The sequence below is a fragment of the Lepisosteus oculatus genome, chromosome 8 (genome assembly GCF_040954835.1).
Source record: "Lepisosteus oculatus isolate fLepOcu1 chromosome 8, fLepOcu1.hap2, whole genome shotgun sequence".
Taxonomy (NCBI): domain Eukaryota; kingdom Metazoa; phylum Chordata; class Actinopteri; order Semionotiformes; family Lepisosteidae; genus Lepisosteus; species Lepisosteus oculatus.
In genome coordinates, this window is record NC_090703.1 from 3,005,494 (window position 1) to 3,019,361 (window position 13,868).

At 40.2% G+C, this 13,868-nt stretch overlaps 1 protein-coding gene across 2 annotated transcripts in view; it reads left to right on the forward strand.

The window, feature by feature from the left end:
* The window catches only part of tdp1 (tyrosyl-DNA phosphodiesterase 1), a 36,268-nt gene that overhangs the window by 4,770 nt on the left and 17,630 nt on the right, over positions 1–13,868 (forward strand). For both annotated transcript variants that reach the window (XM_069193014.1, XM_006632273.3), the window contains exons 6-13: positions 126–160; positions 1,833–1,925; positions 3,811–3,981; positions 4,370–4,448; positions 4,786–4,971; positions 7,033–7,081; positions 9,131–9,197; positions 10,537–10,644. In XM_069193014.1, coding sequence (XP_069049115.1) covers positions 126–160; positions 1,833–1,925; positions 3,811–3,981; positions 4,370–4,448; positions 4,786–4,971; positions 7,033–7,081; positions 9,131–9,197; positions 10,537–10,644 — 788 coding nt within the window. The remainder of the gene's footprint in view (positions 1–125; positions 161–1,832; positions 1,926–3,810; positions 3,982–4,369; positions 4,449–4,785; positions 4,972–7,032; positions 7,082–9,130; positions 9,198–10,536; positions 10,645–13,868) is intronic.

Here is a 13,868-nt window from a genome sequence, read left to right on the forward strand (position 1 = left end):
AATATTAATACATTAGATGTTTGTTGTGTAAATAAAACTGCTGTAGAATGGTTGGGTGCAGCAGCATATTTTATATTTAAACCATGGTTCATTCGGCTCAGTAATGCAGCTGTTTGTCTTTCCAGGCCAAACTGGACATAGCTTTTGGTACTCATCACACGTAAGTGTTTTTCCATCATTTAATGCAAATGCATTTTTTATTGTTTGTTTACAGCCTCCCTTGAGTGTTGTTGGCAGGGTCCTTGCCGTTTGCTGCTTTGAATCAATTCTGGTGCTCTCGGACTCGGGGAGGAAAGACAGGCCAGTGAAAAGGAGAGGGCTTGGCGCCCTGTGGAGGAGGGGTCCGCAACGCGTTTGGTTCAGGCTGCCCGCCGCGGCCGACTTCCCTCCAGGCCGTTCACCTGCCTGCAGGTGGACCCGTGTTGCAGACTCGGGCGGCACCTCCCCGACATGTGTAATAGGCCTCTCGGACGTGGCCAAGCAGCCTTCATTCGGCCTTCGTTGTCCCCTTGCGGGGTCGCATCTGTCCGCGCCAGACAGGAAAGCGGAATCCGGAATTGTTTGCAGGTCCCAGCGCTGCGGGCCAGGGCCGCCATGCTTGGCAGCGGGAGTAGACCTTTGGGTTTGCGTCTGAGCGCTGGCTTGGCCCCTCGGGGCGGCTTCACACCCTCAGCCCCCTCTTCCACCCCCCCAGTGGGAGGCTGCAGGGGGAACTCCTCTGTGTAGTAGTACGTTCCACTTACTGCTTCTGCTGCGGAGATAAAAATAAAGACACATCTCCCTCGTTTGTGTGCCGCTTACAAATGCCTTTGGAAAGACGCTTTCCTTCTGCAGTAGTAGGCTTGGCCTAGGGGTTGTACCTGTTGAGAGTGCCTGTAGGTTGCTGGTTGGTTTCTTAACTCCTCAGTTCTTAAGCAGCACAGGCAGCTTCTATTGGAGATCCTCATTGTTAAGCACTTAAAGGGTTTAAATTCAGTTTTGAAGGGGGATTATTTCCAGATATTGCCGTATACCTTGAAGGAGATCATCTTTTGATATTCAGATTCGTTTGTTCTACAGTTTTGTTTTAGCTGCTGTACCAGAAAAGCAGTTCTCCAAATGAAACAACCCCACCTGCCCATGTTTGCCTGTTCATGTATGATTCCTGCTCTTCCCTGCATCGCTTACATTCTTTACGTTGTTTTCAATTTTTTTTTAAATTGGATGGAGACTGACTATTACTTTATAGTTTATTTTGTCTGTGATCCTTACTGAACCTACCTTTGCAACACTTCATACAGCTAATAATAAATCCATGCTGGCATCTCATTCAATTATGTCCTTGTTGTCTTGTCCTTTTTTCATGAATTTCCTTTCTGTCCATAATATACATAGACTTTGTATATTGTATATTATTTAGCAAATACCATCAAAGGGATTTTGAGGATTCAGTTTAGCACAATTGAGGGTCTGGAGTTTTCTGCAGTGTCTGCAAGACAATCTACAGAGGCTGGAGAAAGGTTTAAGACAACTGAAGTGAATTAATAGCCAAGGCATTATAACAAGCAACTGTGCTGTAATTGAGTGAATCAGTATGAAGCATTGTTTTTAATACTTGCATATTGATTTGGCACCCAGCCTTAATTTCTTCTTTATTAATGGAGTGCCATGCCTCTAAAAGCTAGATGGAATGAATGGCTCCACTTGCTTGTAGCTTTTCTTATGCTGTCACGAAACATTCCACTTTAAATCATGTGAGATATGTTGGGTTTGAGGATTTGCTGGGGATGTACCTATAGCTGCCCGAAGCGGTTCAGACTCTTGCTGCATCTTGTCCTGTGGTCTTTCTGCAGGAAGCTGATGTTACTGTTGTATGAAGAAGGATTTCGAATCGTGATTCACACAGCGAACCTGTTTGCAGCTGATTGGTATCAGAAGACACAGGGGTGAGCATTTGGAAGGCTTCAGGGGTACCCCTTGGCTGTTTGACTTTAGTGGGGTGCCTGGCTACACGGAAACATGGGGTTGCAGGCTAGACATGATTTTTTTAAATTACTGTTATTTTTAGGGATGATGCATTAACAACAACATTTTGGGTAATTTTTCATTGAATAAGCTATATAAGTGATAATGAACGTCATGTGTTTACCATTTGGGACATAACTTGATGATAAAAAAAAGCAAAGGGTTAATAAAGCATGTTATTGAGCAACTATATGGAACAATGAGGAGCTTTTATTAATCCATCCTTATTTGGTTTCGTCACTGGTGAGATAATTCTGACTCAGTCTGGACTCCGGTCTCTGGTCTGTTTGATCTGTGAAGCGGATTTGGAATTCATGCTTCTATGCGATGCCTTCGAATGACAGTTATGCTTAATGGTATCAGATGTTTTCAACATGTTTTTATTTTAATTGCATCTGAAATTGGCCTTAGCATTTCTCATTGTCCTCACCATAATTGCTGCGTCGTGTGTTTTTTGTTTTCTGGAGAAAAATACATTTCATACTTGAAATGGGTGTCCTACATTAACTGATGTTAATAGTGTTTCCATGACAGCAGACTGAGCAGATATTCAGAGGATGCTGAAGTTAAAACAAATTAGTGTTTGCCTGAGTATAACTAGGCTTATGACTATTTTTCAAAAGTTTGGATTTTGAGCACGTTCTCTGCTTTATCCTTTTCCTTCAGTGTTGTTGCTCAATAATGTAAATTATCCATTTCCTCAAACAATTTATTTCCAAACTGGGTTTTCCCTAATTGCCTCATTAGCTATTATCTAAAAGCTATGTTGTACCATTTTTATTAATGCAGCTTCCTTCAAGGAGAAACGTTATTAGCTAAATTTCTCTCCTGTACTCTGAGCCATATTAATTCAAGGATTAAATATATTGTACTCATTCTTCGGCTTCGATTAAATCAAGTGGAAACTAGGCACGTCTCTCCTTTCCTTGGTCTTGTATTGAAGGATGAATAAGGCACCTATTATACAGGGTTTGCAGTCCATGTAGGTTTTAGCTAAACTAAAGCTAAAAAGGTTTAAGATTGCAGGGACTAGCACAAGGTAGACCTCAATCTCAGAGGATTTCTGGGTTCTGGAAAATACACGTTTTTGTGGATTTGTTGTGTTTTTCATTTCTGGTTTCTTTTAAGAGTGTTTTTTCACTGCATTGCTTGCATGACTGGAATTAAGGCTCTGTAGCTGGGAACGCTGGCAGCATGGTTGCAGATACTTGTGAAACTGGCACTTCGTTTGTACAAATTCTGATTGTTTTTAATCAGTCTTCCATTGATTTATGGAAGTTTTCTTCCAGAAATGTCTCAACTACAATAGTTTTATTCTGAACAGGAGGTTAATTTGTGGCTTTACACCATGATGGGAATGCATTAAATCAATTATTAATAATATTAAATAAATGTACTGTAACCCTGCTTGCAGCTCAATATTACCATTTGATTAGATGCCTTGTCTGTTTGTTGCATAATCAACACTGCAGTGGGGAAACAGGTGTGCACATAAACATTGATGTTCTTGATAATTGGTTCCAGAAAGCCTCAGTGTCAGTGACTAAACCATCACCAAAGAATGCCAAGGTGTTTGGTTGTTGCTAATTGCATTTCTTGATTTTTAAGCTAAGCACATACAGTAGCAGAAGTACATTTACATTGAGTGGATGGAATTATATTTCTTCTTTGAGGCTGTATGCCTGTATTTTTATTTTATTTTAGAAGCTGTATTTATGTTTGCGAGACATTTTAGGGTAATATGCAAATAACAAACTGTGGGGTGACTACATGTAACAATACTTTGCCTGTTCCTGTTTCCTTCAGGATATGGATGAGTCCCCTCTACCCTAAGTTACCTGAAGGCAGCCCTGCGACCGCTGGAGAGTCTCGTACTCAGTTCAAGCACGACATCATCGAGTACCTGGAGGCCTACCGCTCCCCCACCCTGAACGAGTGGGCCGACCGCATCAAAGAGCACGACCTGTCAGAGACCAGGTGAGCGGCACACCTGAGGGACAACGTTCACCTTGGTGCTACTGATCTTGGAGCAGACCACCACACCCAGATCTCATAGAAGCAGCCAGGCACAGTCAGCTGGGCGATTCTTATAACAGGGAAAGTTACTTTTAACTAGTGATCCTTAAGAGTGGCAAATTACTCTGTGTAAGGGGATTCTTTTTTTATGTTTAATGTATTTACATAGTAACTATGCTCATACTCCACAGCTCATTGTGTCTGATGACTTTATAAAATGAATCTAGAATTGTTTCAGTTAGACCTGTTGGTTTTTTTTAAGTAGTGCTAAACGTTTCGCTTTCTTCTGGTGCGCAGTGTGTTCTGAACAGGGGGGTTGTTTAAGTTGGCATCTCGTGTGTTTTGTCAGAGTTCACCTTATTGGCTCAACCCCTGGGCGATACCAGGGAGCTAACATGAAGAAATGGGGGCACCTGAAACTGAGGAAGGTGAGAGAACAAACGTCTTCTGGTACATCTCTCTCATTCACTGTGTACTTCCTGTATGCAGATTTTAGTGTTTAACACACATTTTATGAAAACGCATATATTTCAGGTGATATGTAATTTAACATTTGAAAAAATAAATTAAACTTCCCTTTTAAGCATCTAAAGGTCTCAAAAAAAGCAAACATTTCAGAACTGCTTTTGTGTGTGTTGCCAGGGGCAGCCTGTGCACACTGTTCTCCTACAGGCAGAGCTGCCCTGACTGTACTGAAGACAAGTGGGAATGAACCCATCACAAGGGGAGTTGCTGTTTGTGCAGTGTTGTTGTTATTCCTTACAGCTCCTGAGTGAAAATACACAGCCCATCCCCAACGCCGAGTCCTGGCCTGTTGTCGGTCAGTTCTCTAGCATCGGCTCCATGGGCTGGGAAAAGAACAAGTGGTTGGCCTCCGAATTCCAAAGCTCTCTGTCAACCCTGGGGAATGGGAAAAAGAAGGCGCTGTGCCCGGAATCCCCTCTGCATCTGGTGAGTGACTGAAACGGAGCTCGGATGAGGGCAGAGTGCCAGGAGGATATACAGCATGGAGCCACGTTAGCGTGCGTAGGCTGCAAAGGAGGATCAAAGATCTCTCCATGTCAGTAGTTCCTATTCCGATCTTTCGGATCTGCATGCCCATTTCTCCTCTGGCCCCCGGCCCTCTGCCTTTTGTTCTGCTTCACCTCATTCCTTTGCCACTTCGCCTCTCTCCCTCACACCTGAGGAAGGCTGTTCCTTACCATCTCAGTAAAGCCCAACACCAAGATTCTTGCCGTGTGGCTCCGCCTGTTTAATTTGCTTTCTTTTAATTTCAGATCTGTGAATTTGAACAGTTATTTCCAACCTGAGAACAGGGCTGCAGTTCGTCATCTTGCTTTGTGCCATTTCTGCTAGAGAAGTGCATCGAGGGCAAAGCCAGCTGTAGAGGATCGGTTTCATTGGCTCTGTGATCTGTTCATGAAGCGTGGTTTTGTTTTATTTAAATCCCTCATTCAGTGGAGGAAATATTTCTGATTTAAAGCGGGGACTCGGACACAAGGTTTACACCAGTGTTGCATAGATGTCCAAAGCAGTGAGAAGGAACAGTGAATAAATTTGAAATAACAGGACAGGACATAACAGGACCCAGGAGAGTTAACAAGTGCAAGTGTCAGGCAGAAAAGATTTAATCATCCATCTGAAAGCACTCTGTGATGCGAAGGTGTATATTTGACCTTAATCTGCAAATTATTCCAGTCTTCACTCATAAAGGAATGACTTATAACCAGAAAGAGAATCTCCTCTTGCAAGTTTAGTTTGATAACAGCACTATAACTTGCACTGCACAGAGGCATGGAAAATAGCAGTAAATTACAGAGACAGGAACAGTTCCCAATTAAAGATCTGTAAATTGATTTAAATGAGTGAGGTATCATACTAGTGTGCAGAAAAGGACAATCACAGTGAATGCAATAGTAACACAAATGAATCTTGTTGTAGAAGATTGCTAAGGGATTGCGTTTCCTAAAAATCACTTTATAATATAATAATAATAATAATAATAATAATAATAATAATAAACTTTATTTTATATAGCACCTTTAAAGGTGGCTTCTCAAAGCGCTTTACAGGATGACAATAACAATAAATAAGAAGATTACAACAATAAATAAGAAAATTTCACAAGACAGGACACAATTATAATTACAACAATACAACAATAACAATAGAGGAGACCGTGGAAGATGGTATTAAGAAGAGCAGAGGGGTGAAGAATGGAACCAGTTAAGTAAAGGCTTTTCTGAAGAAGAAGGTTTTGAGTCTGGATTTGAAGGAGTTTAGAGAAGGTGACTCTCTAATATCCTTGGGCAAAGAGTTCCAGAGCTTGGGGGCATAGCAGGAGAAGACCCTGTCGCCCATACAATGTAGACTTTAGACACCTTCCATCAAAGTATAGTGATTCTATATTATCCAAGATGAGAAGTGGGGATATTATCTCAAGTATATAGCAAGAGGAGCATGCAGAAGATAATCTGTTGCAATGAAGGAAACCATTTCTACATTTTACATTAATGTGTAGTTTATTAATGTAGGTTGTGAAAATGAAAGCACTTGACAACCAATTGCCTAGATATTCGTAAACAGTGAACTTTACCTAATTTAATGTTTCACTATGATTTGATTGCTCTTTTAAAATTACTGGCCCTGTGCATTCTGATGCTAGGAGTGATCAGTGGATTTTATTATCGCTTATGTAGTCAGTTACAACCAAGTATGAAGTCATATTGTGTTCTCTGCTTTTAGGGCTTAATTGCAATGAGATGAAATAAAGGAAATGATTTTCGTATAAAGGCTGTAGCCTGTCTCAGGAGCCCTACACTAATGTGAGATTGGAGGTCACTGACCTTTCAACAGCACAGCTTTAGTGGAGGTGTTCAGATAATTGGTGTTTGGAAGAGACAAGTTATTGACATCAAATTAGGTTTCAACTTTGTTCTCTTTTTTCAGTTTCGCTTGATCATTCTTGCTTTTTATTGAAAGAAAATGGGTGCTTTCCTTTTCTTTGGCTAGGTGTATCCCACAGTGGAAAATGTGCGAACCAGTCTGGAAGGCTATCCGGGTAAGCTTTCTACTGTACCTGTACATCCGCACGAACTTCACCTTACACCTAAACCGACATGATTTTTAGACATTTACATTTTGTTTTATAATAAAGATAAAAACGAGCTACTAAAGCATGTTAAGTACTTTTAAGGCATCCTTAGTGTATGTTCCCTGTTATGTGTCATTGTTTTATTTTGTACGTGTATTTAACAGTGCATCAGTGTTCAGCCAGCACAATCTCGTTGTTAAACTCATATATAAACATCTGTAAGGTGCTCTGAGAATTGAAATCGCAGAATGTGAGTGTGGAGGCTCCTCTTCTGCTCCGCTCATGAAAAGGGGCATTTGGCATGAAGCAAGTGCTCAGTAGCCAGGGAGCTACTGTGTCAATTCAAGACTGTCACCTTATGCAGGAGCTGTTGGTGGTACATTACTAACAAACTACTGCCTATGTTGGGAACGAGGGCAGGGAATCCTGTCTTGTCAGTGAGAGCAAGTATAAAGATCTGTGAGCTGGTTATGTTCTTTCATACTCGTTGTGTTCTCAGTGAGAGGTAGTATACAGAGCATGAGGTTGTTATGGGCTTGCACACATATGGTATGGCGAGAGTTTTTATGCAGAGCAGTGTGTCACCACAAATACCCCACCACATTGTAGGAACTGATATCTGTGAACCACTAATTTAATCAAGCTAACAATCAAGATGGACCCAACGACCTCCTCTGAAGGAGGAACATGAGAGGGGTCTGTAACCCTCCTGTTACCATGCTCTGGTGCTGTAACCCAGTCTCCTCCAGCACAGGGAGAACTGCTGGTGGTGGTTTTGCCATGCATTGTGAAAAGATGATTTTAACAACTTTTTTTTCCTGCTATGGTGTGGGATTATAGGGCTGAATCAGAATGCTAATCCTAATGCACATACACAGGAGAGGAGCTGCTTCCTCCAGAGCCGCCCCCACCTGGGCGACATGCTGTGTCCATTATGAGCAGATTACTGTTCAGATCAGGGTAGAAACAATTATTCTCATATATAATTAGCACATACGTAATTGTGTATTAATGATAGTCTAAATTTAATTAGCTATTATGTAACTATTAATGTCAGAAATACTAGAGTTCACAGATTTAGCTGAGTGCAAACTCGGAGCACAATAAATGGCAACTAGGACTAGGCTAGATATAAACACTTTTAAATCCATTTCTATAATATTTCTGTTTTATTTCAATTTCTATTAAATTGCATACATAATAAATAATGAAGTTGCCACAAGAAAGGCTGATGCCTTGTCCTCTGTCTGTTTTTGTGGCTTGCGACTGCAGCCATACAGTACGTTGTAGACCGGTTTGGCATTTTGAGCTTTATTTGCCCACAGCTGGTCTAGTGTGTCAGTGTGCTGCTGTTTGGTTTGGCCATCTAGCTTTTGTTTGGCTCTGTGCTGACTTTGGTTATTTGCAACGTTAAAAAACACATAAGTAGCGTGGATGTCCCTTTAAACCTTTCTTTTGGCCAATTCTGCTTCTCGGTCTTAATCACTGAAAGCCCTGCTAGTTACTGAACAAGGCAACCTGCTTTTCACTGGACTCCTCTTCTGCTGAGTGTGTAACACTACTGATCTCAGAGCCCATTTAATGCCTATTTTATTCCTGCAGACACCCTGGTTTGGATGTAAAGTACAAGAATCCACTGTTCTATGTAAAGCTGTGGTTAACAGTAGTACCCAGAGGCCAGTGAATAATTGCTAAGCAAATATCTAGTGAAGATGCAGCGACTGGTAATTTAAGGGGAAGCATGTTGTTGTTAAACACAGAAAATGTGGAACGCTGCACCCATTCCATAAAATCTACTATTTGAGATGCCCAATGTATCTATGAATGTTTCAGTTTGAATTTTCCCCCCTCATTTTCTGCAGGCGTAACCAAGTGGTAAAGACCTATGTCAATTATCGGCAGGCTTTGGAACCCCATAGAGCCCTGTCTCATCTGAAGGAATCTGCCAGCTTGAAGGCTGGCTGTCAGTACAGTGGCTGTCTGAGATCAGATTTCTGTTTTTCGATTGTTTAACAGCTGGCGGATCATTGCCCTACAGCATACAGACTGCACAGAAGCAACTGTGGTTGCATTCTTACTTTCAGTAAGTAGTTTTGAATATTTTTTTTCCTCTGTCTTAGTCTTTGTGCAGAATTCCTCCTGTCAAGTGCTGCTCTGTTTGTCATATGTTGCACCTCACAAATGCTTCATGCTGAAAACAGCACATGGTCTTTTCTAAGCCATATGTAACTGAAAAACAACATAAAAAGACCAATGCATCCCCAGATGTTTTAATAAGAAGAAAAGGAAATCTTCTAAAAAGGTTTCAGCCAAGTAGTGTTTGGAAATTATAGATCTAACATTTTTTTTTCATGATAAATTGTGCCTTCTGAAAACTAGGCGCAAAGTTGCAATTATCCTTTTGGAAGTTGTGTTGACATTTGAGGTCTTATAAATGCAGGGTTGGGTTTATTTATAGAAACAGAGTGAAGTCGACTACATGGTCAAGAGGAGTGTAAATCTCTAGGCTTCACTTTCTCCTCAGTGTGAGTCAGACTTCTGGGCTTCTTCACAAGATGTGCTGTCATAGCCACCCGAGAAATACCCATCCCACTTTGCGTCTCAATGACGCCTTGCTAGGTAGTTATTTGTAACTTTCAACAAGTACTTTTTTTCAATGATCTTGAAATCAGTTTCTATTTACTGCATTTGATTTTTCTTCCAAAACCTGGATTTTTGTTGCTACAGCCTTGTAGTTATCTGGGAAAGTGTAAAAAAAACATTCTATTTGGTGGCACTTATATTGTGACTTGAATGGTTCTGTACCCAACACATGCCTCTTATTTTACCCAAGTGTTTATAATGCCCACCAGTGATGAACAAGATTCTCGCTTCATTGCAAGAAAAGCCAAGACTGCTAAGCGTTTCAGAAGTAAAACAGTTTATTTGAGCTCATTTCATCAACATGCCTGTAAATTAAGAAGAAAAACCATCCACTCCAACCCTGCACGAGAGCTGGGCAATCATTAAAGTGCTTTCTACAGGGCAGATGTAAATCACATTAATAACCCTTTTGGAAGATGGTGTCCATAATTAGATGCATCACAGACGGACAATACATCTTCAGGTTTTGATTACAGATGCATTGTGATTATTTAAAATCATCTGAGCTTGTTAACCTGTGCTACAAGAGTAGTGGACTGATTAAATATATTGGTGCAAAGGAAGTTTCACGCTAATGGAATAAATTATTTTCTGTTTGCAACAGATTATTTTCTGTTTTGTTTTTGGATTTTCTGAAGGGAGCTGCTGTACGAAAGTTGTATAGCTTTGGAAAAGAGAAAAGAGAAGTTTATCATGAGGAAGACAGTTCAGTTACATGGGAATCTGATTAATGTGAAAGAGTGTGTAATAGAGTGTTTTCCCTTTGTTCTGCTTCCCAGCAAATGGTCAGCAGAGGTGACTGGCAGGAGCCATGCAATGCCACATATAAAGACTTACATGAGGATATCGCCAGACTTCAAAGAACTTGCGTGGTTTCTCGTCACAAGGTAAATTATTATTGTCCATTTGCTTAGCACTAACAGGGCATCTCACAGTGCAAAAAACTAAAACATTTACTGTTAGAAAAAGGAACAACAATGTAAGTCCCAATAAACTAAATACAAAAAGAAACTGCAAATGGGACAGGTGTCTTTGCGCATGTGGTTAAATTCAGAGATGGGAAGTGTCATCTAGTTTGGAGTCATGTATATTATTAGTATGCCAAACATCCTGTTTGATTAGATGCGTGTTCTGAACAGCAAAATCTTCAAATGACCGATCTTAGGTTGTATAGTAGTTCAGCAGATGACAGCATTCTATAAGAAGACTTCTCATGTCAATGTCATGCAGCTTTTCCTTAGCAGCCCTGTTGTCTGTATTTTGATCACTATCAATATTGCTTTTAAATTTTGTACTGGGCTGTGGTTTTCTTAGTTGTTTGTTTTTAGCCCCGATAAATTTCAGCTCCTCCACGAGTGTTTGGTAGCAGAAAAAAAGGTACTTGTGGCAACTGCATTTTCAGACTTTTCCATTCAAGACTTCAAGAACATGGGCAACCAGCCAACTGGTCTCTTGAGATAAAATCTCTTAAAATCTGCAAGGAAGACTATCGGAAACTTATAAAAACTGTTAAGGCTGAATGGGCCTGGCGAGAATACTGTCACTGGAACAGTATAGTGATGGTGACAACTACAGCTGAAAAAACTAGCATGAACTCCATAAAATATCTTCATTATCATTAAGGAGGTAATTTAGGCTAGAATGAGTTCATGTCAGTGTACTACTGCACAAAATTAGTGTTTCATCTTAAGTATCTGAATTGTGAATCTCCTCCATGTCTTCATGCATACTTGAGTGCCTAATTCAGGTCATTTAATAAAATGATTACTCCCTCTTCGTGTTCTTTAAAATATCCCTAAAAAGCCCTCTGTATCCATATAACCCAGGTAATTCCTCTTTGATCATCATGTTCTGAGTAGCTTTTAATGGTCTTCTTTTATCAGTGTCCACACAGCACCTAAAAAGGGCACTTTTGATGTTGCATTTGACCTGTCCGTCTGTCGTTGGCATTTGTTTTTAATGATTGTCTGCAGTTCTTTACTATAGGAGAGTGTTACACTGATCTCAGTTGATCTTAAAGTATATCTAGCTACTGCCTTATGCAGTTTCTTATGATGGTGGTTCTTTTTTTTAACATTATTATTTTAGGCTGTGTTTGCAGAGTGCACTGAGTTGACCGCAGGCTTTTGTTGTAATCAATACTAGTCGGCTTCTCTGTTAATTAGGGCTGCCAGTTTCATACAGGCCAATAGAGCCCTATTCAAGATGTGAGTGTTGCACTTTGTGTTCCTGTAGAACCCCTAAAAGGATTTAAATTGCTGGATTTGGTCAGCAATTTGTGTTTGCCAAGTTTCTACTAAAGCTAGTGGAATAGTAAAATATTTTCTTTCTGTGGATTCCGGAGAGCAACTTTAGTGGAGTGTTTCAGAGAGATGGAAAAAATGAAAGAGGGGCAGGTTCAGGCTTAGGAAACTAACCATGGTTCCCAGGAACCTTATAGGTCAGACTTAAACAGAAAAGACAGTGTTAGGAGTATGCAACAGACCTTCCTGCAACAAATTCCTTCTAATTCAATTCTATATGAGTCTGTAAAAGAATAAAGTCTGTAAAGTGTTTTTTGGGAGAGTTCAGATTTCCGCACACGGACTTATTAAATCCAGTAGTAACGTTAGCAGCAGAAACCAAAATGCCAGACATACAGACTTTTTAAAAAAATAAATGCCTTTGATTTCAGTAAATGAAAAGCTAGAGAAGAGATGTTAAAATGGTTCAATAAGTCAAGAAATATGAGGAGAAAGGGAGAGTTTCAGGAAACCATTCAAATAGAATAGGATCTAGTTAAAAGGACTATAATGAATTGCAGGCACAGACAATATTAGGAATATTTCACCTAATATTACGAAGCTAAAATTAATATAATGTGTTCATCCTATTATTAATATATACTGCTACTCTAGAATCAGGCCAGGTAAGAGCAGCTAGATATTTTCCAGGGCTGAAAGGAATGTCCTACACTGACAGAATAAAACCTCTGGTCACTTTTATCCTTGAACAGAGAAAACTGTTAGGGGCCCCGATTCATGCATTCAAAAGTCGTGAAGACACTGACAGATTTGTTCCAGAGGACCTCTTCAGAACCATCACTGGCACAAGAACCAGTGGACAGAAATGAAAACTACAGAAGTGCATTTACAACCACAAACACAAGGTCCTTTTTACAGATCGGCTTGTTTGAGTGCAGAACGTTCTCACCAGCCATATTAAAGCCGTCATCTTTCGTGAAACATCTGAATGAAACCCACAGATCAATTAGCAGCTAACTTCCAAACAGGCTAGATTGTCAGAATAGTCTCCTCTCGTTTGTAAACTTTATGTGCTTTCTACTGACGAAGTCCTGGTATCTCCAGCTCAGCACCGTGTTACAGAGTGACCTGATTTGTTGTACAAAATTAACTTGCCCTCTTCTGGCAAGTTGGTCAGACAACTGACCTTCCAATTTAGAATTCTAATTAATCCTGTCAGCCTGACATGCCGCAGCTGCGTTTACACATTCAGGGCTAGAAATCACTTGTTTCCTTGCTTCCTTTGTAGAAACCTAGTCAAAAAAATATAAAAGATCTCCTTGACCTATGTACAGGACACAAGGCAGTCAGTTCCACATTTGCATCTCATCCAGTTATGATGGAGCCTGAGAAATCTTTTCTAAGTCAACATTAGTTTGTCAAAGCATGCTCTGGAGGAGTTTAGGTATTACAGTTCTTTTGATGAAGGTTTTCTGTGGGCTTCTGCCTCTGGAAAACCCACAAGTCTTAAAGTATGGCCAAAACCTCACTCAACAGGAGTCTTTTTTGATAACCTTCTTAAACTGTTTTATCTCTCTCTAAAGATATTTAACTCAGAACCTGGTGTTAACTGTGCATCGTTTCTTCTCTGCCAGCTCTATTGAAGTGAGGTGTTTCATGTCATGAGCTGAAAAAGAAATTGATTTTTTAAATCCTTACCCATAAGTCGCTACCTTAAGATATTACATCACTATAAAAAAAAGAAATCATTTAACTGTGCTGTTGACTATTATTTGTAGGCCAATTTATTATCAAAGACTTCTTTTTTGCCATGTGCTTTAAAATTCAGCTGTCTTTTTTCGACTTTCACAAAAGCGTTCTAATATGTG